The 26011-nt window shown below is 41.3% G+C and overlaps 1 protein-coding gene across 1 annotated transcript in view; it reads right to left on the reverse strand.

Annotated features, from left to right (window-relative positions):
* Positions 1–26011, reverse strand: part of LOC124303630 (zinc finger protein 423) — an 80441-nt gene that overhangs the window by 48586 nt on the left and 5844 nt on the right. The window contains exons 2-4 of the mRNA XM_046761093.1: positions 25289–25369; positions 23526–23585; positions 12341–12412 (exon numbers count right to left, since the gene is read on the reverse strand). Of these exons, the coding sequence (XP_046617049.1) occupies positions 12341–12412; positions 23526–23585; positions 25289–25369 (213 nt within the window). The remainder of the gene's footprint in view (positions 1–12340; positions 12413–23525; positions 23586–25288; positions 25370–26011) is intronic.

The following is a 26011-nucleotide window of genomic DNA, read 5'->3' on the forward strand; positions in this document are numbered from 1 at the left end:
GATTGAGAAATATTTGAGCATTCACCGCTTGGAATAAGTGACGTCACAGGGTTCTCGGCGTTGCATATATATATATATATATATATATATACATAAAGAGAAGAGACAGCCGGCAGCTGAGATCAGAGGACAAACTCCCACACTCTTCGCTGAGAGAAGAGTTTATCGGCTGCAAGCATAGACGCGATGTATAAGATTTGCGGTGAATTCTGCGGTCGAGTTTGAAACGCCAATTCAAGATCTGTTATCTGCCGGATAGGATTCCCCGACTAAACACGCCTGTAAACCAGCCCAGGATTCGCTTTGCTATAAATGGCTTTTTTTCAGCATGTCTGCGCGCAATTACAACGAAATATATTTGACGGAAACATCGATTAAACGAAATAAGTGAAAAACGATACAAATAAAAAATCACTTGTTCTCAAAAACTACGCAATAAAAGATGTAAAAAAAGTTACAACTAATTTTGAAAAGTTGCACTCGTAACAGTTCCCAGGTACGTTGAAACCACCGTGAGATTTGAACTCAAACTTTCAAGCTTAAATATAATCTTTTATTTTTTTCTCTACTTGTAATATAAACAACAATACTTCGCATGCGGAAAAAGGGTGATTTTTATTCACCGCAAAACCGACAACACGATTTTACATTCGTTACATAAAACTGCACGAATCTCACAGGTAGGTATTTACATTGTGGGCGGCACGAAAACGACTCAACTACGCACTCAAGTGGTTCAACTAAATGGAACTTCAGCTTAACTAAATGGAACTGAACGGTTAACGGATTACTGAAATTATTCTTCGCTTAGGTTTTATTGCTTTTTCATTTTGTCAGTCATCAGGCTAATTTCTTCAAGTTGCGCCTCGATTGATTCGATGCACAGATCAAATGGATCAAAATTAACTCTTCATTCAGTCTTTCCTTTCTTCTACGTAAGTTTGTTGACAATCTTTTTTTATTTACCGATTACTCTCTCTCTCTCTCTCTCTCTCTCTCTCTTTCTCTCTCTCTCTCTCTCTCTCCACCGAAACGGACGCGGCCAAATTTTTACCGCGGAAGCAGCAAACGTGTATAACACAGTTTGTCCGTCACGCGTGATAATTTCGTGCCTTCTTCTATGTTTTTGTAGGATGTATGTTTACCGCTGACAATCATTATTTAGCGTTTTGTTCTGCAGGGTGCCGAACTTAGTTGGTGATTAGTATCACGCTGACGTGTATTGTATAGACCGGCGTAAGTACACGGCAATGAAATCCGGCACCCGAAGCGTCGCGATGCTTAAGCTCCATGAAGTCGTGAAACAACACTTGAAACAAACGCTCACGACAGACGTCGAATTAGAAAACCAAGAGAATCGTGTCGCAGAAAAATAAACGAATACAAACTTTCGATAAAATAAACAAATTTAAACGATGCAATCGAGTCATTTATCCTGATGCTGTATACCTGTAACGGTTTCAAAAAATTTCCAAGTATTATTGTTAAATAGAACATGAAAATACAGAATATTATTAAAATTTCCACGATTCTTTCACTGTTTACGTGGAGAAAATAAAAAAAAAAAAAAAAACCAAGTATAAATCCGACCGATCACGATCGCGATTGATCGTTCGACTAATTAGAACTTCTCAATGATATCGATCTCGAAGATATTGATGGTGGATTAATTTCTGAGTCGAGACATGAGGATAGAGCGCAATGCGACTGATGCGTAGAACATGCGTGTATAATACGCGGTAAGGTTATGAAAATCGGTGGGGAGTCCGTGAGCTCTGAGGTTCCGATTCGAGTGCCCACTTACCCAACGGGGCGTCTGATTGATTTCCAATCGATCGGCGAACATTTGTCTTCGGTTAACCCCTTGCACCCAGTGCTGGTAGATCGCGGTGCCCGTTTAACCGGTAGACATGCGTACGCGCGTACAGTGCCGTGCCTAGAGGTGGAGCAAAAGACCTGAAGGCGACATTCGAGTGAACTTTTCATTTTTTCATTTCTTTTTTTTTTTTTTTTCATGTAATCAACAAATTTTGTCATCTATAATAAACTTGAGAATGGTTCTCCTTGCATGTTTTATTGTTCGTTAAGTTTCATTCAACTCGTTGTGGACACGCACCGCCAAATAAAAACATAAAAGACACGCGGGGTGGGTATTGAAATATTTAGAATGGAAAATACAGTTTTCGAGAATTCTCGGGAGTTCCTTTTATAAATAAATTTATAAATAATCAACCGGTTGAATAAAAAATCCGAAAATTCGAGGGTAGTGTTTCGGAATTGGAACAATTTCAGCAAAACATTTGAACAAAATCAAAAATGGTGAGGGTCAGAAGTTAATTGGGTTCGCATGTAATTCCCCATACATACGTATATTTTTATTAAAAAATACGGTTTCCCCCAGTCTGACCCAGGCGCCCCAAGGGCTAGGCACGGCGCTGCCCGTATCCTCGACGAGTAGGTATACAATAACTGTGTGTATAGCCCTGTAATACCTACACCCAACTCTTATAAAGTCACGTTCGGTCTTTCGTCCGCAACAACAAGAACAGCCCGAATACACAGGTCGGTTAACCATTGCAGCGGCGGCTCTAGAAAGAACTCGAAGAAGCATAAGAGGAGGAAGAAGAAGAAGAAGAAGAAGAAGTAGAGGGATACTCCTTCAGGAAGAGGGAGGAGGTGTAGGTCGGCAGATTTTATCGCAGAAGAGAATTCCTGCGTACCTACATCTGTCCGTACGAACGTCCGAACGTACGCTTCTCGCATCACTCTTTTTTCTGTATTTCTCTTTCTACTTCCTTTTTTTTTTCTTCTTCTTCAATTTTTTCTTTTTTTTTTGTTTTTTACATGTTTTATTTTTATTTTTTTCTCATCACGTGTATGTAATAATGCGTGCGTATTCCGATTACGTTTTTAACAGCCATTGCACCTCGTAACGTGTATTCTCTCTGCGTTATAATAAATAATAACCGCATACTTCTTTATCGCATTTTTTCTCTTTTCTCCTTTCCTTTTTCCCTGAAATTTCCATGTGCATGCGTGTAAGGTTTCCCAACTGTCCGACGCCTCCTCGACATTGCCGTGACAACGAGCGTCAAATGGTGGCTAAAACGCAAGAAAAGTAGAAGAAAAAAAGGAAAATTAGAAAGAGGGGGACAGCTGATACCGAAGCGAGATAACACCGCGGTCTTATAGTAACCGTTTGACATGTGTGCCAGGCAGAGAAGCGCCCAACTATGGATGCGTGGGTATACGTATGTATATATATCCTATACCTATATATCATACATATACGGTACATATGCCGGAAAACGTAACAAGCTCGAGTTGTAATGATGATTGCTAGCGCTTCGCTACGATAAATTTAACCACCTAACCACTTTTCTCTCTCTCTCTCTTTCTCTTTTTCCCTCTTTCATACCCAATTTTTGTTTTCCGTTTTACATGCGTATACCGTTTGAATGTGGATTTTTCATCTATTCGTTTTTCTTCAATCAGGCCAACTAGACAACGAGACGACGTGTGACTGTTTACCGTAGATAGTATTGTACGCACTGCGTGTGTAAACAAGTGCGGTATACTTTACAACTACGCTAAAACACCGCGCCATTGATAACGAAATCGAATGAATACGTCATTCGGTTCATTGATTATGTATTTTCTTGCAATCCAAAGATTAATTCAACGCTCGTCATTTTTCCCCCTCGAAAATGACTCGATTGATAGGATTGTAAACGAATTCATTTTACCATTTACCAAATTGTAATATTTGTTTTCAAATCAAGCCAAATCGTGCACAATACCAGTCAATTTTTGAAACACCGAAATTTTCCAAAATTTGAAAAAAATATTACTTCAAGCGATGGAAATTTTAATCGATCGATTTATTTCGCACGCCTTCGAGCTTTGAAATGAAAGAACTTTCAGGCTCGACCGATTTCCCGATCAACAAAACTGGATGTGGAAAAATCACAACTCGCATACTTGTCAGAGTCTGATTACGGAACGATTTTAAAATTCTCAAATTAAGCTCGAATCGAATCGGGTGAGCAACAGCAGCGATACGCGCATACTTGACGATTCGGGAATAGCACGAAATCGTTCGCAATAAAGCAGAGAAGCATGGAAGCGTTGAAAAGTTTCTCCGTCATAAGAATTTCTTGTTCTCGTTGGGAAAAGTTCCGCCGAGTATCCCCAGGGTGCCGTGTGCCTCCCGCGTGCCAGGTCCCACCCCTAGGCACACGAACGTCGAGGTGTTGGTGCATCCCGGTTGCAGGTGTGGGTGGGAAGCAAGGTGCAAACGTAACTTTGCCGCGGATAAAAGACGTGGGTGTAGACGCACACCTGTAGAGACGGGAATCGCGAAACGTGTTTACGCGGGGTTTCAACGGTGTGCATACATATATCGCCTCGATGTGAGAAAACTCCCTGGAGAAATAACCAGGCTGTATGTAATGTGCGCTAAGGTATTGTACGGACCCCGCACTGCAGGGGCGGAGAAAGAGGGTGCGCGGCGATATACGGCAAACTTACAGGTGAGAAACATCTTTATCTTATACAGCTATGTACGTATACCTGGACGTCTATCTGCCGTTTATTTATTATTTCAACGCCGTTCCTGTACCGGCTGTATAACCGTTAGAAAAATCTACTACACGGATGCGGGAACTAGGCTTCGATCGTCCGTTTTAATTATATGCTTTCGTATTTGTAGGTCGCGACGCGGCGACGTCAAGGTTGCGGAATTTAGACAAACTTTATACTCGTATCTGGAGCGATGAATCACCGGTTAATGAGATTAAAAACTTGAACATCAAATTATAGCAAATTTTCCAGCAGTAATATAATTGTTTTCACGTAACCGCGGCGACTGGACGAAACATGACGATATTCGATTTCATTCCTTTTTTTCTACTTTTTTTTTTGCGAGGTATTGACAGCGATCGGTATATTCCAAGTGATTGAAATTTTGAAAAAATCTGTAGTCTGGATCTGGTTGAAACTGTAGGAAGGTCCCAATACTTAAAATTCATTATTTTTCCACGTGATCTGGTTTAGTTTCATAAAAAACGTCGCAAACAAAGTTTAAAAAAATCTAACACCTTATACAAAGTAAAATAGAGCGAATGCAATTATAGGACGAAGCAGCGTCTTATTTACCCTTCGAAATGCGCAATTCGAAATTCAGTTAATTGTATTTCTTATGCGACTTTGCAAATTAGCAGAATTTATGACTTTTCGCTAGCGCCTGACGACAAGCAACCGGGTCGCATTCATGTAACGCGGGTAGAGCGCCGCGTGGCGTCATCGACTCGTGCGCCAAGTGTTGGGCAACCAGGTTTTGAAGGCGATTTCAATACATCGAAAATCAGACAACGGTATGGAAAAATAAACAAGAAACTGGTGTATCCACACAATGAGATCGAAAATATTGTACTAACCTACCTAAATATTTTATGCCGCAAGGAGTCGGCTCGAAATTCAAGTTCACGCGACAAAAGACGAAGATTATGGAGGGGAAACTACGAGGATTGTTTGAAACAAGTTTTCTATTTACGATTCAAGCTCAAAGGCTACGTCGCCGAGATAACGGAAGAATTAATACCTACGTCATTTTATGGCTCTTTGTTTCTTTGTTTGTTTTTAAAGTAAGGATAACTTGTGACAAGATTTCAATGGGCAAAGTGAAAATCAAGCGATAAGATCGAGTCCGATTAAGTTGAAAACGAAAAATGGAAAAAGGAGAAAAGAATTGTATGGGTGAATCTGTTGGATCAAGATACAGTTTTTACACACAAGTTCAAATGAATTCCGCTAAGTACCACTTTAAAAACTTTTTAAATTCCGTGTTATAGATTTGTGGCTCCGATTCTAAAACATCTTGCCAAAAAGAAATTGAGATGAAAAATCGAAAATACCATCCAATGATTTTTAGAATCTAAGGATCATTTTGTTTTCCCTTTCAAAGTTGGCAGCTGAGTACCTTAGGCCTGTAACAACCTTAATTTTGTCAATTGCTTTTATTCCATTATTATACTTCAACAAGAGTGAATATTCAAGCCACATTTGCACGAATGACAGAAGATTTATAACAGTTTAGAGCAACTGTCAAGTAATTATGCAATATTGTGATTCTGATATACGAATTTCTCATTCAAAGTCATTGTTGTCAAAGTTACCCGGTTCTTCCCTCAACTTTCCAAATTTGCAAAAGTCCCGAGCAAATGTACCAATTACCATCGAATGGATTAGCGACGAACCGAAAAATTCCTCTTTCAATATTCGAAAGCTGGCTAACGATCCAAACTGCGTGCGTGATAAAATATTGGCTAGCTCAATTCTTTGTCAAATCAGTGCAGATGAGCGAGTGAGAGAATTCGGCGTGAGAGATCGGAGGTTAAACTTTGAAACAATCAGACTCTCCGTTGGCGAAGCAGACGCTCTAATCGAGCGGTTAGAGCATCCGTCAACGAGTCTAGATTGTTGAATAATAAACGAGATAAACTCGGAGAGCATCAACGCCTCGATGGACATTTAAAGTGCTCGCTCGTGTCGGCGTCCATCGGGGCTAATTACCCGCCTCCGACCCGCCGAATTCACACTGCGTTAGCGATTCGACCACACATGTGAAATGTGCAACGTGCATTCTCTACCAACCAACCAACCACCCGACCTGCTTCCAGGACGAAATACGGTACAATGCATTCGGGTCTCCGTAACCGTGCAGTCAAATTTCGTGAGTGAGGTCAGCTCGTCGCGTCAGTTGGTTAGAGATAGGAACAGATAGTTGCATGGAGAGCCGGTCGCTGGATCATACATACACGGGAAATGCATCAGTTGCTGGCGGAAATAACGAGCGTCGTTCCTGTTTATTATAAATCAAAGGGTACCGATCCAGACCGAAATCTCTCCGCAATTCAGCGCTATTTCGATCGATGAGCCAGCTTCGAGCTTGCGTCAACCTTGACGGACATTATCTAGGTGCGTCGAATCCAATGTTTCCGATAAAATCATGCTGAAATGTGCTGGGTTATTGCAAAAGCGCATCGATTTTCATAGTAAGCTATGTCTAAATTCGAGAGCTGATTTGAAATCGGCGATATTCGATATTGCGGAACTTTCCTCATAACTATATAATGAAAAACTCCGTGAAGCTGTCGGGTTGAATTGCATGGAAATCCAATCAAAAGTATGTCGACGGCGGTTCTATTTTCATTCATTCCCGTGAATCTTTCCTGTGACCCAATAGGGGTGACCTCTTCTCCGGCTGGGCCAATTAAACTCTCGATATTATTCATTCTCATCTTTGAACTCGATTGTTCTATCCCATTCGACATTATTCCGCTCAACGAAAGTACAAATCATTCGATCCTTCGAGGGGAAAGGATTAAAAATCGAATAAAATAAATTAAATCCGAGTCACATCCGACTTAAAAAATAAAAAAAAATAAAATAAAATCAAAACCGGCATAACCTGCAGCGGATTTGAAAGAGGTAGAGGTAAAGTGTTGGGATGGAAATTAAGAAGGCACGATGGAAATCTCCGAACGAAGGACATTCGCGGGGCAACTCGAGGCCAGAGATCTGTAATACGAAGCAGTTAAAGTTGCAATGGGTCCCAAGGGCCGAGAAAAGAAGTGGAACCGTGTGACTGACTTGAAGATAGGGCAAGAGCGGCCGGCTAAGAGATTGGGATCTTACTGTCCCAGCGAATCGAAACTCCCATGGGAACATCGCACGATGTACTAAACCAGAGCTTGCGCCCCCCGCGTCCTGCGCGACGTCCTGGTCAATGTAAGGCAGCGAAAAGAAAGAAATGAAAAATAAAAAAATAAAAAAATAAAAAAAAAAGAGGAGGCGTCGCGTAACCCGGCACACTTGAGTAATTTTTGACTAAAAATTTCACCTTACGAAAGAAGCGACCGTGCGTAATCTCCGTTAGTTGAAAAATAATGTTTCTCTTCGTGATTTATAGTAACTTGTCCTGCGCTGCAAGGATTATTGGCTAACAAATTACCAAACCATTTGACCAAACAGCATAAAGAACCCAATTCCGTTTTCCTTCACTCAGACTAACAGGACCAATTGGGAATTGCTTTTTGGCGCCAAGGAACTAGGCCGAAATACGCGCCACGGGAAACAGATAGCTCTTTTCGAGATCGCTTCCATTCTCTCATCAACAACGTCGATCTTTACCGGACCGTAATGAACGACGAAAACAAGAACCTGCGGTATCGCACTTTGGTTGTTCATTGGTGGAAGAAACAAAGAAATAAAAATCGAAACAATTTCCTCGCAATGCACGGTGTCCAGGTGCGTTGCCGTAAGCTACGCGTTGAGAATTTCCAATGGTCGTCGGTGTTCCAGTAGTCAGAAGCACTGGAAGTCCGGTCGGTTTATGGGCACGGTAGCCGGCCCCCACAACCAGCAGTAAACCTGCCTCTAGTGTGGTCGGAAAGCCACCTCAGCCTGGTCATCCGAGGACCCGGGACGAGGATTGCACTAAAATCACCCCCCTTTCATATCCCTCGCTCTCTCCGGCTCAGTTGTCGTCTCTTTCTCTCGCGCCCCGCTCACTCACCCTCTACGCTCGGGATCTAAGGCTGGTCAGCACCCCACACGCAGACGAAAACGCATCTTATGCGATGGTATCTCGTAAAACTTGGGACATGTGAGTCGTACGGAAGGATGGAACGAAACCTTAATTAACACCCGTGAGGATGGTTTAGCTTTGGGCTTCTAATCCGGACCCTCATCCGCTCAATTCCGTTTTCGCCAGAGTATGAGGCGAGAAACTTTTTCGGGTAGCAGAAAAATGGCCAATTTCTGTGTAAATCTCGTTTCTTCAACAGTCATCGGGTTAACTGCCAGTCTCTGTTTCATTCAGCCTCGATACTCTTTCATAAAATTAACTTTTTCAACAGTTATACAAAATCAACATGGCCGCCGTCGAAGCGCCTGCGATTTTATTTTGACTCTAAATTAATTTTTACGACCAAAAAGTCGTCCGCTGTTACTTCACGTCGAAGAAAATAACGGCAAGAGTATAGTCCCAGCACGATTTAGGGATCTTGAAAGTCTGGAGCAACGAAAATTTGACTCGCGCGATCAACTCGTGCGTGTTTTGCCTGCTTCCTGGGGCAGAAGCGAGACGCTGGAAAACGGAATCACAAATGATTCAAAAGGGTGAACGCGAAATGTGGTCGAGAATAAGACTCCCGCTTGTTTCGGACGTTCTAATTACCGTGGAAACACGACGAGCCTGGGGGATCCGGGTTGTAAATCGTATGGGGTGAATTTTGTGGCAGCCAAGAACGATTCCGACAATCTCTTAGGCTAGCCGCCGAGGCATGCATACGTACATAAGGACGAGCAGCTTTGCCAAGGGTACGGCCATTTCAATCTCAAAGCTTGATGGGTTAATTAAGTGTTTGCTTGCCCAACAAGTGGCCCGCTGCTGCTTGGGCCTCAAGACCCGGTTTCCCATATCCACAAGGACTGAACTGACAAACAAGGTACATAAATTACACACGTCAAAAGCTGGCTAGCTACTTTCAATTAACATCCGTAAACTCGTAACAATAAATTAGACGGCCAAGACGTTCTCTCTAACCTCGCTGTTGGGATAACGCGATAAATTGCACGCTGTTGTCTTCTATATCGCATGTCACACAGAATTCCCATTAAAATGAACCTCCGCACATCTTTCCTTACAATTGTGCAAATAAGCTGCATTACAAACTGTCAATTTTCATGGATCAAATATCAAATATTTCGAGACTTTCCACAGTAAATCTACAGACACGGCTGTCATTTTAAATCGACATGTCAAAAACCTGACATCAGACAATTATGAAATACATGACTCGAAGTTTAATTACAAAATTCTGAATCCGCTGTTTTGATGATCAAGCAATTTTGATTTCAGAATAGTTCCAAATTTCCAAACGTGTGCTACACTTTTACGATATCTTTACGACACACGCTTCTCTTACTTCCGTTTCAGTGGACGTTCAACTTTTCACCCTTGAAAGAATTTTCTTCCGACTTATTCACAATCATAATCTCAGAATTACCGCGCCAGGATCAGACCAAGGGAGAAAAGAAACCGCCAACGATGTATGGAGAGTTCTTCAAAAGCTGTTTTTTCTCCGTCACCTTATACTTCCAAAGCTGAAAGATATCGTGATCGGTAAAGTTTGTTGACAAAAATGTTCCCCCAATCGAACGAGCCTATTTAATTTACCGCGACTTTCTCGAGAAACTGCCGCACGCCTATCCGTTTGAGCTCACCACACAGAGTCTATCGATGCAGCGACGGAGGGTGGAAAAGGGTAGAAAAGGGGGAGAAGAGGAGAGGAGAGGAGAGGAGAAGGACGGATCCGCTAAAGGGGCACGTTTATGTCCTCCCAGGAGTCCGCTAGCCGGCAACCCTAACTTGTCTATCCAGGTCCACAGTGACGACCCAGAAAGCCGTAGAGGCACTACCAAACGCGGCGGTCCGTCATCCGGTCTCTATATACTTACCATGAAACGGCGGACATGGGTCAACCTTCGCCGTCCCATCGCTCATAACTTCTTTATTATCTTATATTCCCGAAATTATCACGCCGACTCTATACCTAATCACAGCCACCGTATGCAGAACGACTCCTTCTCTCTTATCCATGATCGATTCCAATTCGAGTGTCAAATTTCGGATTGACCACTGTCTCGAGTCTCATTGGTAAAAACTGTCGAGATTCCGATTGCCTCTGATTCAAAATTAGTATGCATCGGTATTTTGAATCTTTGGTAATTTCATCAGGATTACCATAAAACTTGACATTTTTACATTGTCAATTTTCCCATGTTTTATGGTGTCGATAACAACTGTACTCCCTGGACGATTTTATAGTAGGAATTGAGAAGTATGTTACAAAATTTCGATGTTACGAGATTCGAAGAATCCCGGTATTACGACTGATTGTTATTTTCGATGATATTAAGAAATTCACACAAACTAAGTACATTTAAAGTCGGTAAAAGAAATATATCGTAAGACTTGTTCTCAACTTTTATCAAAGATCAAAATAACCAACGATGAAAATGGTAAGAACCAGCATATTTTGAACAAGTCAACTCATAAATCAAGATCGAGAGACCATATACACCATATTCCACTTTTCTATCAAATTTCCCTGACCACTCGAAGCGTCTCGAAATTCAAACTGGTTTCCCATATCATTGCCATTTTGATTAATCAAGCCGTTAAAAAATTTCAACTATCTTGAATCTCGTCCGTTTGAGAAGATGGAAAAAAATGGAGACGCGGCCCGAAGATGACGGAGTTGGTTATCGGATGACGGATAATCCGTGACCTCCACGGTGTTGAGGGTGAAATTTTCGCCGGCAGATATACGGGGTCGTAAACGTCCAATTTTGGTCTAGCCCAAAGCCGCGGTGCCGCAGAGCGAAGAGAGCCGTCCGTCCGTACCTACATTCGATATGTGACAATCCCGGGAAGCCAAGCTCAGCGTAAACGCGAGCCAGGTATTACGTCATAGTGGTCAGTCACACTTTGATGTCGCACTAAAACTCTGGCCGACCTATCCGGGCCCGAGTGGCGAAACTGCCCCTCGTCCTTCGGACGGGACACTCGAAACCCCCGCCAATCCACTCTGAGATCCTCTTCCTCGGCCGGTACCTAATGCAGCGTAATTTTCACCGCCCTTGCCCTATCTCTTCGCCTCACCGGGGATGTGACGAAAATTTACAGACTTCTACCTCCAGTCTGCATCCCAACCGTCCCGAAAAAATCGTCATTCCGAGCTTCGCGGGCAAGAACCTGATTGCGAACTCCTTGACAGTTACTTTTCTAAATACACGTAGTAACGGGATCGCGTTTGCGAGTCTCATGATGCGTCTTCATTTCGAGCCATCGAATTCGCAGATGATCACGGTTATTGTAGATTTTATACATTTATTTCAATAATTTAAATAAGCAGCGTGGCTCTGTATAATTGAATACATCGAATTATACTTCAACATAAAATACGCTTTTCGAAAGACAGTTGAATATGTAAGAATAGAAATTGAGTAGGAAAAGATCTAGCCCGTATATTCAAGATTTCTACACGATCAATTGGACTTTTGTGTTTAGTGCGCTTAACAAAAACATATGTAGTTTTTTAGTGTCGCATGGTGCAGATGAGTTAAGAATATAACAAAAGCGATCACTGTTAGTGCCTCGATTAGTATCTCCGAAATATTTTGATCAGCGTTTGGTAACGGCGGGGGTAAACTAATAAAACGCGATCACTGTTATGCCAAAATGTTTATTACTGTATTGATAAACACTCACCACTGTCGAAACTGTTCTGATTCTCCAAGTCAGGTCCTTGTAGAGAAGGCGGTCCATCTTCTTGGAGATACTCTGAAAGCAAGTAAGCACAAACTAACTCGACTTGATTGGTGTTGCATTTTGAAAATTGTACAAAAGCCAAATTCGAAAAACTGTAATGAGTAAATAACGATGAAACCTTTTTTTTCACGATCGAGTCAGAAACGAACGGATCGATGCGTTGATAAAAATCCGAAGCTCGAGATCTTCGACTCGACGATTCGAAATGACCGGAGTCGATTGAAATTTGGTAAAATATCGCACATTCAATTTGTGGGAAGCGTGGTTTCGGGGTTTCTGGGGGAGGTTCCGCGTGTATCCATGCCACCTAACCTGCGTAATATCCATTGCAAAGGTGTGCGACAGCAGTGCTCTCTACGCCACGGCCACAATCCCGAGGGATTGAGCTGGGCGATATTGGCTCTCGCATCGCCACATTCGGGGAGCGTTGATATCGTCGACCAGGAGTTTCTCTCACTCTCTCTCTCTCTCTCTCTCTGCGCCAAACCGGCTGCTTTGCGTCCCGAGCATTACCTTTAATTCCTGCGTTGCGTTGCGTCGCGTCGCGTTGCGTCATTTTGCGTTGAGTTACCATCATAGGCAGAATCGCGATTACGCCTTGACAATTTAACCCCGCAGATTCTCTCCGTGCCTTTATACTATTTTACGCGCCGCATACAGCGTGGGAGGTCGCAAACGGAAATGAAATATCCGCGCGCTTTGATACTTCCTCTCATTGAGGGTCGGAATCGAGGTTCAAACACTCCGTGGCATCGTTAAAAAGTCAATCCGTATATGACTGTTGTACGTATAGGTATGGAAACGTTTTTTGAATTTTCATTAGTTGATTCAACTGATCGAACAATTTGGTATTCAAGTTTTACACGACCTTGTTTAAATTTGAAAATGTGTACAGTAGAATAGCAGTGACAATATTAAGGACATAGCGAAAAGAAAATTGACACTTTTTCCTTGTTAAACGTTTTTGTCTGCTTCAGAAAGAATTGCATTCAAAAGTCCCGCCTTCGCGTATGCATGAAAAGCTTCTTTCTTGAAAAATCTACGACCCTGCAAAGATCAACTTGTTCACTCCTCTGCGAAAGTACGAGTAGGTACATTAAATGAAGTGATATCTCGAAGCCTGAACTTGCCAAGTTCATACCAGTTACCAATTTTTCATTCTGTCATCACGACAGACCAAAAAGTCAACTTTAAACACCTACTCGATAAAATCAGACGTTTGTACGAGCTTCAACCCTCGACTTCACGCGCACTTCTTCAATCTCACGTTTATAATTTCACGACTTACGTCTCGTCTCATCGTCATTGGAACAAATCATCACCAAGTACAACACATACCATATATCGGTTAAAAATCAACCTGTTATCAATGTCCATGGATCCACTTATTAACCATGAGTCAATACCATCCTAATTATAGATCAATTCCTCCAAGTGTGTAGTTACAAGGTATAAGGTTTGACATAGACGGGTTATCCAAGCAGGTATACGTACAACTATATAGATATACACCTATGATGTTACAGGTTTGCGCGATGTCGGAGACCGACCGGTTTGGTTTTGTATTAGCATGTAACTCCTGTAGGAGTCGAAGTTGCGATGGGTTGCGGATGGGAGAACCCAGTGGGGTGGGGCTGGGGGTTTCGACGGGCGGCGGAGGGCGGGAGGGGGAGTAATTACCTCCTTGGGGAATCCCCCTCCGTTCTATACCCACCAACGGTATAGCCCCGGTACGGGCACAGAGGTTCCCCACTGTTCCCCTCTGCTCCCAGTGCACCCGAGGGACTCCCCAGTGGTTCGCACAGCGGTTCTCAACCGCCGTTTGCTCGTCTTTCATTTTCACGGGGGATACAGATTTGTGTTTTTTTTTTTTTTTTATTACTATTTTTTTTACTGCTTTGGAAATTATCAAGCAAACCATCATCCCGAACTGTTCGAATCGCTTCTGATTTCCTTCGTCCTTTTTTTCTTTCTTCCTCTCGTGAAATTATTATATTCAGTGGATGATTTTTTTTTTTTTTCGTTTATTTTGTATTTTAATGAACTTTGGCAAGTTTAAAGGTGTGATAACGAGATTTCAGAAACTGTCGGTTTTGTTTTAACATAACGCCCGATGCGAAGGCAACGTGGGAAATTTAGTAAAAATAATTCATTACGTACACCTTGCAGGTTCTTAATTGCCATCTGACACGGCAATTATTCCAAAGAGGGCAATTTTTCATTTCCGTTTATTTTCACATTTTAATGCCAACTTCGGTACGCACGTGATGCGCCGACGAACTTTGTAAGCCGGATATGAAACTTCATGTTTAGTGGACACGTCACATGACGAGCCCTCGAAACTCGGGTTAAACGATTAGCTTGTCGTCCGACATTCGGACCTATTTTTTATGCAACTGTAATATTCAACATTCTACAGCGAAAACCGTCGAACTAAATAAAATTATAGAATAGCCAAAAAGATGATAATAATTGAAGAATTTTTTTCTCCCAATTAGAATGAGGTAGCTTAGTAATTCAGGTAAATTCGGAGCTTTCGATTTTATTTCGGATATAAAAATCGTTCACGCTTAGAGAAATCTAAGAAGCTTTTCTGGACCATTTTTTCTTTCCATACATGAAGAATCTTGCAGCAAAATTTTGACGTCAAAATCAATGTACGTGATAAAGAATTTGATAAAAAAATGTTTGCCCCACTATTTTCAAACGATATTTTCAATGCAGTTTATTTTAAATTATAGTTGTGCCATTAATAATCAAATTGATCGATCGACATACCTTTTTCACGCTATCAGATCACGCAGTCATAGTAATATACAAAATGATAACAATTCACAATTGCGATAATCTTACTATCAACTTGCTAATGAATTTTAATCAAAATTCTTCGCTTCAATTATTCATTTAAAAATCGAATCAGTCAAATTGCTTGATGACCAATTTACTATATGATCGTTTCTGCATTCTATAATGTTCATCGCAAAATTCTTACAATTTGCCGTAATATTTTATAGACACTGCTAGTACACTTTGTATTTCATAGCAATGAAAAGTGGTCCGCTTTTAAATTGCAAATCCGAAGGGTCTTCAGCTGTCGGTTTAACAAAGCATCGAAGGCCCCCGATAATGAAGGAAGAAAAACGCGGTCGCGTAGAAAGTGGAAACAGCCTGTGGCTGATCGGCCGTTGATGGCTACTACTGATTGCAAGACTGGCGAGAGGTCTGACCTGTTCTCGGTTGTACTACTGCGTGCAATACGAGTGCTGCGAGGGAAAGTAAAATCGAGAGTCGGATTGTAGAATCCACGCCGCAAATAGCGGAAGAAAAATTGAACGAGTAAGTTTGACAGATTTTCAGTTGATTCGAAAATGGGAATGAAAATTGTGGAAAAGGAACGGGTGAAATGTTAAGAATTTCAAAACTGACGATCTTCAACGAATCTGAAATTTATGAGAAAATTTGAAATTTGAACAAAACGAAAGCACAGAAGAAAAATGAAGAATTAACTGAAGTTTTTTTTAAAACTTCTATCGTCATCGATTTGATTCAGCGTAAAATTATTCAGACCAACAATTTTTATCGACAAGTGAAACGACAATTATTTTAATTAACAAGATACCTTTTTTTAGTGCGCTTATGGTGAAATGAAAAAAAAAAAAACTATACACGGGATTGCGAACTGCAATACGAAATACGAAAAAGAAGCTGCTGGAAAGAATTTATATCGAATAGAGTATTTTTTTACTTTCAAAATTTAGGAAACAATACCGATAGGATATTTGCGACGTGCAAGTTTTCGACTCGTGTAAGAAGGTTGGATCAGCAACGATTCGCGACACCCGTTATAGGAAGAGCCGGCATCCCTACACGGCACTGTTAAGGGCCAGCTTATCCCACAGGGACCACACAAACAATAGCAATAGGCAATAGCCCACTGGCCGCCAGCCCAACTCTCCACGATCCCTCTGGGAAAACTTTAATTTCTTTCTCCGAAAGATGGCCGCTTCTTAGATTTACTCTGTTAGTCTCGAAAGATTGGGTCACCTCTGGGAGGCTCAGCCTACGCGCTCACACACACACACACACGGACACGCTTACATATACATATACGCATTATATTATAGGCAAGCATTATACCGTTAAATCGTAAACAAATTAAAGAGTCATATAATATATATATATATATATATATACGTTTATAAGAATATTTGGGGTTTGATAATCGAACTAAAATTGAACGATATTGTAAACAAGAAGAAAAAGGAAACAAACAGAGGAATAATTTTTGCATTTGGTAAAAATCCTCAAATTACGTATAACGGAAGAAATAAAATTACTACCACTGTTTTTGACAACGTGCAGCAGCAGAGGATTAGAAAATTTCGTAAAGTTGGTATGAAAAAAAAATTAATACAACATATGTATATAGTTTTATAAAATCACAATCCTGTTAGATTACGTAATCGTTGTCCCAAGAATCTTTATTGCAAGGATGGTTAAGTTTTACAAGATTCTTTCCATCTTTCTCGTTACCCTCAACGTGCTCTTCGGCTGGCGGTTTAGATATGAATCCGGAAAACCTGCGCGGTTTTATGGCAAATAAAAGAGAAATTAAAAAAATAAATAAACGAAAAGAATTCACTGGATTTAATTATGTATATCAATCGGGTATAATTGCGAGGAAAGATGCCGGGCCGTTTTTAACGGCGATCCGAATTCCCTGCAGGCGTTGCAGCTTTGAAGCCAATAAATGTTATATTTGTGTAATAACGAGCTGATGCATCTCCAGCGGCGGACTAATTTCTTGTTTTAACAACCCCCGGAGGTTCGAAGGTCTCTTATTACCCGGCAGCGGAGGACGAACACAGGTGTGCGGCCCCTTTATGACTTATGCTACTTTTACGAGGCGCGGAGCACCTGCAGCAGGATCTTCCTCATCTCGGCTTCCTGATCCTGCAGGAGCAATGGGATGTTTTTATCCTTCCCCTTGTTTTTCCGCACGTTTGTTTCTCCACCACCCGCCGGGATTTCGGCCTAAATAATATCGTCCGTGATTTTCGTTCCGTCAAACGTAACGAGCGATGACTTGACGTCACGAAAAGTATACTCCGAGAGAACATAGGCGCCGTTTATCGGCTGGGGAAAACGGTAAAGGGGGCCTGAGGACCAAGATATTAACGCAAACTTTCAGACAAATGACGAGACGAAGACACGTGACGCTGAAGGGACTTTCTTCTCGCGAGTTAAAACTTACTCGGACTTTCGCTCTGGCTTGCGGCTTTTCTCTCATCTCCGATTACCGAGGTTGCATTCCGCGGTTTTTACCTCAGATTTGACTCGGAAGTTTCCCGTGAAATTTAATCGTTCATCACAAATATTTTCTCCATACACCTCTATATTCGAATAAATTTGTGACGAATTTATAGCTTCATTTTCAACCCGTTCGACGATATTTTTTTCCTGTTTTTACATTTCTTCGAATCAAGTTAATGCTCGGTATTTTTTTCACTTTCCTATTTAAAACCGTTCTCGTGATGAGAATTTTTTCAATATTGAGAATTTCTGTAATTTGAACTGAGAACAATATTGAATCGTCAAAGTTGCAAACACAAATTTATCGTTTTGAGATGTAGTGGGAAAAAATATTTTTCAGATGAAAAACTATCTGCAGAAACGTGGTATTTTGATTTTTTAAAAAATTATTCATTTATGTACGAACTGTTAAAAATATCGACGTAAACTTGGACCAGTTACTATTTGACTTACAATTATGTTCATTGCACTCTTAATATGGAGTAAAAATGACCGATTAACTTTTCTTCTTTGATTCAGTATCTTCGATTGTAGACCATTAACGTATGACGTAATAAATCAAAAACCGGCTATTTTGTAAAACAGGTATTAAAAAAATTTCAACGACAAATAAATCACGATAATTACGTTAGCCGTTGATCGCGCGGTGTTCCAGCAGGTTGTTCAAAATTAAGCGAAACTCATATCACGGGCGGTGTGTTATTTCAGCGGGCGTCTTTGGGTTTCCTAGACTCGTTGCCGAGGCAGGATTGCCCGCGGCTATGTGGCGCCTTTATCTTTCAAAGTTGCCCAACTTTTACGACACAGACTACCAAAGCACTGTGGCACTAAACTACTCTAGAATTATTAACTACGTTTCTTCCGTCTTTGGACGTATAATGGGGAGAGGGAAGGGAGAAGGAAGAGAGGAAAAGGGGAGTGAAGGAGCTTTTTCGTTTTACATTCGGCCCCGAGTTTTCCTCCTGCTGCAAGTTCAACGCGAAGTATAATATAATCGCGGGAAGGATAATTAGAAGCTAAAAATTTAAAAAAGAAAGAAAAGAAAAAAAATCGGAACATTATGACCGAAGAAATTGATGCTTGAATGAAATTGAAGAAGGTTTACGAAATACTCGTTCGGTTGTCTTGATAATATGGAATTTTTTATCGATGTCTGGGTGAATGGATAACGTTGAAAAATTTCGCGATAAAATATACGTCATATTTTTCATCGATTAGGAAAAAAAACGAGTCAAATACAGTCTTGTATAAATGAAATATTGTATGGATCAACGAAATTGCTTATCGCGATAAATTTGTGCTCGAAAAGAGAAAAATGTGTACTTTTTCGTACAGATATTAATACATCAGAAACATAGGAATATGAATAAAAAGTTATTGCGATGCGATACAAATTTAACATATGTACCTGTTCGCGTACGACATAGCAATAAACAAACAAACAAACAAGTTAAAAAAGAAAAACAACGAAAAAACATCATAAAAACTGCGATTTCGGAGAAAACATTCCGCAGCAAGATGTCCCCAAGCGAGTTGCGTTTTAATTACGTGCCCCGGTGCAAAAGTGCGGTCAGGTCATTACAGATCCGAGTTTATAATGGGGTTGGTTGGAAGCTGTGCGGATCGCGGCCGAGGACAGGGGTGCAAAAGCTCGTAGCACGTCACTGTAAACGTGGACAAGCCCCCGGTTCACCGGCGATAGTTGTTTCCACGAGCTGCTGCTGCTGCTGCAGGAGGGAGAGAGAGAGAGCGAGAGAGCTGAAAAGAGAGGGTGAGAGGAAAAAGAGACGGGGATAGACGACGGGTAGAGGAAGAGATATTCCCCAGGGGTACGTAGCGCTGTGCCACGGCTGGAGGCAGCTCTGTCTCACCTGGGACACCCTTATTCATACATACATCGAAGGTGGTACACTCCGAGCAAAGAGCCCGGTTGTTTTTCTCAATACCCGACAGTTATACAATTTTCCCGAAAAATTATACGTCCAAAAAGAGAATCGGTAGAAAACAGAGATCTAAAGCGAAGGTTTACGATCTATATGAAACGCACCAAAAATTCGGTTCCTGCATTTGTGTCATAAGAGTTACGAAGAAAGAGGTTATGTCATAGCCAGTTTCGGGATTGAAAAATATCGATGATAAACGTCGAGGATTTCTTTCCTTCGCTTCAACGTTGCGGGCGAGAATATCTCACGACAGTTTGCTGCCGCATTTAAAGTATTATAAGGTTCCATTAATCTATTTAGCGAGCGAGCTGTACCGGGAATAGATGCGGAGGCCGCGAGGGACCCAGCGGAATGAAGAGAGAGGCGGGCAGGGAGGTAGAGGGGCGAGGGATCAGAGGGGGAGGAGGACGAGGGTGGCCCCAAGGGGATGCTGCGCTCTCCTCTGGCGCTGCCGGCACTCCGAAACGTCGGGGGAGGAGGGAACTAATCAGCGAGGCGCATGCGCGCCGGGCCTCTCCGCGGTCTCTGGGGAATCCCCTCGGCGTCCTCCTGACGCCCCGCAACCCGCGAGCCACGGAACACCGCGGCAGCTACGCGAACCGCCAAGGTACAGGACCTTCCAGCTTCGAGGACGCGGAATGCCGTCGAATTATGCCTGGATGATTATCGCTACGACAGGGATCTAACGATGAATCTATTTTTTTTTTTTTTTACCATTTATTATTAGTATTGCAGTTCGGTAGAACCTCGACAGCTATTTGTTGTTGAACCTGCATGAAATTATCGCAATTTATAGTTACAAGCTAATAATATAACACCAGAAACCTTAAAAAAAAATTAAAATAATAAAGGACTGTACAGTAATCAGAATTGGAAATTTCACTCGTGTTCTCTTCTTCGAAGTAATATTTTAACCCACGTGTAAGGGGCTGTCCGTAAATCACGTAGCCAGTTTAAGAGGGGGTGGTGATCTTAGTCTGCGATACGTGGTTTTATAATTTGATGCATTCTAATTTCGAGTGATCTCTTTTGTAGTCACGAATTTCAATGACGTGCGTTCGTGATAGGTAGACTGGAAGCTCAGATTGATTATCAAGAAAAACCTGAGAACAATTCTTTTCCGGCTAATATTGATTAGCATGCGTGGCTTGTCCCGCCATTCGTTTCTTCGGATATCTTACGATTAGAGTAATAAGAAATTCAAAAGAATTATTTGTCTATCCTTTTTTCAATGTTCAAAAGTGTCCAAAATAGAGTTACGTAGTTTATGGACTGATACCTAATACCAGTGTGTTTGGATACGAATGAAAAAAAAAACTTAGTTCATACGTGTTTTTAAAAATTTTTTTAAAAAAATCGAAAGTTATCACCATTTTTGAACTTAACAATCAGACTTTTAAAGGGACATTTGTGTTAAAAAATTTCAGGGATAACATTATGCGTAACAATAATTGCGTAGCTTTGAAAAATGTTGCGCTATTTCACGATTCGAGTTTTCTTTTTTTTTTTCGCAAGAAATGCTAAACTTTTTCCTATTGACAAAAATTGCGACTTCTTTGAAAAAAAAAACAACATTTTATCAAAACGTTCTCGTGCCCATTGAACAAAAACTTTAAACACGATACGACGGAATTTGCAGATCCTGAAGATTGAAATTTTCTCCTTACTTCTCGACTGGATTTCAAAAATTCCGAATCTTTATTCTTATTACTGACTCGAGGTCGTATAACAGAAATGAAGTACCCAACCGTATTCAATACCGTTACACCGTCACGGGATTGAAAATCTTTCGTGTGCGAGTATATATCCGTAAGGTAAGTAACTGCAGCAGTGGGAATCGACAATATTTGGTGAATAATTGAAAACGTCTGACAGGAAGTTCGAAGCGGCTCCTCCTCGCGTATATAAGTATACTATATAAGAATGAGGAAAAATCGAAGAAAGGAAACAAGAAAAGAAAATAAATAAAAAAAAAAAAACGAAAACGAAAAATTATGAGAAAAAAAAAATTCACCCGCTTTAATAAGGCGTTTACCCCCCCCCCCCCCCCCCCCCCAGCAGGGTAACGCGATTCACACCCCCGACCCTCGATGGCACGGCACGACCCCGGTTTGCCTGGCTGGCGTGCAGAGCGCATGAAACAGAGCGGATAATTCCCAAGATGGTGTTGAACACACGCGTTTATACCGACCTATCACTTTTACACAATTCGCACGGTAAACGTGAAAACGCATCTATGCCTTCTGTACGTTATACGTATATCCGGTGTAACACGTGTACGACTAGTTTATTAGCATCCCCATGCGATTACCACTTATTGTACGATGTATCCTTTATTCAACAAAACACGCACCTGTAACGATTATTTTTAATCGATCCTTTTTTATAAGTCGTCCCTCAATTTATCCTCAGATCGTTACACCTGACTAAACAATTCAATTTGTTAACATGGAAATCGAAAGTGAAATATTTAGACAATAAACAGGAATAACGCAGCAGCGGTTAACATAGTTTTTTTTTTTTTTTTTATCTGAATTCTGCAACGCTACGGATGGGAGTATTGAAAAAAATTATCAACATATTCATTATTACGTAATAATTATTTATAGATATGCCAACAGAGGTGAAGTTTTAGCTTCTGTTATATATACGAACATACGTGTAACCGATGTATCGGTTACAAATTTGGGGGATAAACCTCTATAGCATTATACTATATTTTGCAAACGTGTTTTGGCCGTAGGTGGAAAGTTATAACTTTCGAGGACCCAATAAATATTTGAAGGAATACATTGCGCCCCGGCAGAAGAAAGGAGTTTGATGTTTTCAGGTAGGTAGATATACCGGATTCCCCCGGGAAGTCGGGTACTCCTTAGGGACTCGGCCCCGTTCGAGCCGGTTCTACTTCCAAGTAATATAAAGTATGTAAGTGTATACCTGATGAAAGCTAACTCAAAATAATAACATCCCGTCCGGGTGTAAGCGAAGAGAGCAATCAGGCGCTGCTTATATATGTATATATATGGGTATATATATATATATATATATATGTATATACCCTGTAGTACCTGTATGTATATACCTCGCAAACTCAAACGGAATGAGGTAACGAAAGCTGATTTTAGGAAGAGTGAGAAAGAAAGAAAGAAAGAGAAACAACACGGAAACAGGTAGTCCGATAATCAAAAGCGGAAAATATCGACAACTAAACTGCCAAAATTGAAGAATTCAAAATTCGTTCATCGTACGATATTCGAGATAAATGAAAGAAATCAATTCGGTTGTAAACAAAGAATTAAACACAAAAAATCACTTTCAGCGTAGTTTAGATTTTCTATGTCGTTAACGTTCCCCGTTGATCGATCCAAATCACTTTTGGATCTTACAAAGGTCGAAGCTGCGGAACTTGCGCCGGGGTTAAGACCACAAATTTGATACACACACGTTGAGATAAACATGGATGCACTTCCTGCACTTCAACGTCGAGGCTGGGTCAACCCTCGGGACTGGGGGACGCGTTCCCTTTCCCGATACCTTCGCCGCAGTGAAAGAGAGAAAATACATTCAGCGAGGACTGCGATTCGCGATCAGGGATTGCATTTCTTAAGCACCTGGGGCAAACAATGCCGGATCTCGACGCATTCGCGTATTGTTCGCATCCCGTGCACGCAGTGATAACGGCGGTCGCGAATGCCGCGTGAGATGATGCGGAAACAATGCACTTTTTCACCCCGAGTTGCGAAACGTGGTCTTCTTGTCGGTGTTTTTGCACGGGTTGTAGTTTTGTTTCGAAAATACTTCACCTCAAGCTTGAATTAATTCGACAAACTGCACAGAAATTACGGTAACAATAAGCCAATTTTACTCACCGTCGGACGCTCTGCTGAAAGCTCGTTGAAGCTCCTCGTCTTCGTCCTCGTCGTCTTCCGCTGTCGTTGGGAAGAAGGTACCGATAAAAAATAAAATTGAAAGAATATTATCGCGTTATCGACGCTGTAAGATTTTATAATTGTGGAAATGTACGAATGGTTAGAATGTGGCTAAAAGTGAAAATCAAGAATGAAAAAGGATCGAAGTAAGCGAATAATTGTGAAACAGAGATCCAATACCTTCAAGTAGCGCCTGTGAAATTGAATTCGTTCGTTAGAACTGACTTCTTGATATCGATAAATAAATTTGAAAGTAAAAGTAAACATTTTTTATGATTTGGATTACTCGATGTCTTAAATAAAAATTTCCTACGAATGCTGATATGTCCGTATACATTTTATACGAATACAATCGAGTCGCAAAGGAAATGATCACCGAGTATATATACCTAAAACGAATCCAAAGCTTGCGCGAAGGGAATACAACAAAACATTTTGCGGAGGAACGCGTCAAGAATATAAGCGAAGATGAGAATTGAGTAAAACGGAGAAGCCATCCGAATAAAATATAACATACAGGAACATTCAAAAAAACTGTGCAAGTCGCAAGAAAAATTTAAAGCCAACTTCCGTTACATGATGAGGACATAAAAAAAATTCCGAAAATCCGAATAATAAGGAACGAATTGCAATGATTATCAACGTGATTACTCTCCCAGCTGCATCGCGTCTTCCGCACTTTTGCCACCTTGCGCAATAACATCGAAGATTGTGGGTTGGGATCGGTGAGGAGAGTCGCATCGTACGGACATTGAGATGAGGACGTAACATTCGCACGGCACTCGGTACGGCAAGGTAATGGGAATATAATACGGAATACATAATGTAATATTCACATGGGAGGAGGTTGAGGAGGAGGAGGAGGAGGAGGTGCAGCATCAGAGAACGACGGGATACCGGGGACTCCAAGGGGGTCTTAAAAGCAACTGTCATCATTTGATACGTACACCTACTCAAACAAGAGCGAAAATAATCCCTAGCCGTTACGTTTCGGAAATAATATACCTTACACCACTCGCACTTTTCACGCAGTCACGTAATACGCATCGCAACGCGTGCTTCACACAAACGCAGACTCTCTTGAATGACAGATCCTTCCTTCCTTTGAACTCGTCACCGAGACACCTCCGACACTCGATTCCTCAATTTGTGCTTTCAGAAGAAGTAATAAGCCACGTGGCAAGGTAACGCTTTCAATGAAGAAAATAACTTTCTATCTGATCATCTCGAAACCTCGCGGATTTGAAGCCACTTTAACCGGTGACGGGTCAGGGAACGTTTTTGGAAGACGCTTCTTCAGCTTGCAAGGATCTATTTTCTAATAGATCGTTGTACGCGTCCCAATTGCTAATCACTAAAGTTTCGATGGGTTTTGGTTGATCCACGTGAAAAAGTTACATCGGACCGTTAACGATCTGTTTTATACACAAGCAAGCCTATAATTTTTAAACTTCGGCATCGATTATTTTCACTCTTCCTAGAATAATTTATACCCATTACTTATAGCAGGATAAGAATCCTGTAAATATTAAATTACTCCGATCGTACTGTTCGATATCCAATAGTTTTTGCAAGAATTACGTGCAGTAATAAAAATTTTGATTCAGCCGACTAACCATTTTTTGTAACATATTCTGTTGATAAAGGGGGTGCATGTCTACCGCAATTATCTTAAATGCTTAAATAAAATATTCTAAACTTACGTTTGATCGCCGAGGCTTCGCAATCATGATCCAAATTGTCCAACGCATATTGTTCGTTGATGTCATCCCACTCTTCGTCCCCTGAAAGATGAGAAAAAAATGCAAACTATTATCAACAAAGATCGAGGTACGATATTTTTCTCCTACGGTAAAAATACAATTTTTCTTAATCATCGCAACTTCTGTTTCACGACGAAACCAACTCGGACCCGGTTTGAATTTTATAAAAAATGAAGACCGAAGAAACTTTTCTTGAAACTTGATCCTCACGATCGCGGACGTAATTCATTAGATTCTGAAGCAGCAGCGGAGACTCGCCTCATATTTGACGTAACGACGATGCGATGGCTGGTGCAGCAAACTTGGCACTCAGATAATTAGCTGATTATTTTGGCGGGGTATAAGTTGGAGGGGCAAGGCATCGAGCTGCCTCTGCAGTCAAAACCGTGGAGCTGGATATTATGATACATCAGTCCCCAGAACAGACGGACAGACGGATGGACGCGACAGGGATAACCGCAAGAAGGGTTTGAATATTTTAAAAGCACATCGCAGGATCTGAGACGTCGAGACCCGCGGAACCATTTTGACTCCCATTAGCTAGTCTTGAAATGCGAACCAATCCGGAAAACCAGAGATCCTGACGTCCGCGGTCGGCCTAAGACATACCTGGAGGTTTGCGCAATCGTAATTCGATGTCGGCGTGAGTCGATTTCCGTTTCG

Source organism: Neodiprion virginianus, chromosome 1 (assembly GCF_021901495.1).
Source record: "Neodiprion virginianus isolate iyNeoVirg1 chromosome 1, iyNeoVirg1.1, whole genome shotgun sequence".
In the NCBI taxonomy this organism is placed as follows: domain Eukaryota; kingdom Metazoa; phylum Arthropoda; class Insecta; order Hymenoptera; family Diprionidae; genus Neodiprion; species Neodiprion virginianus.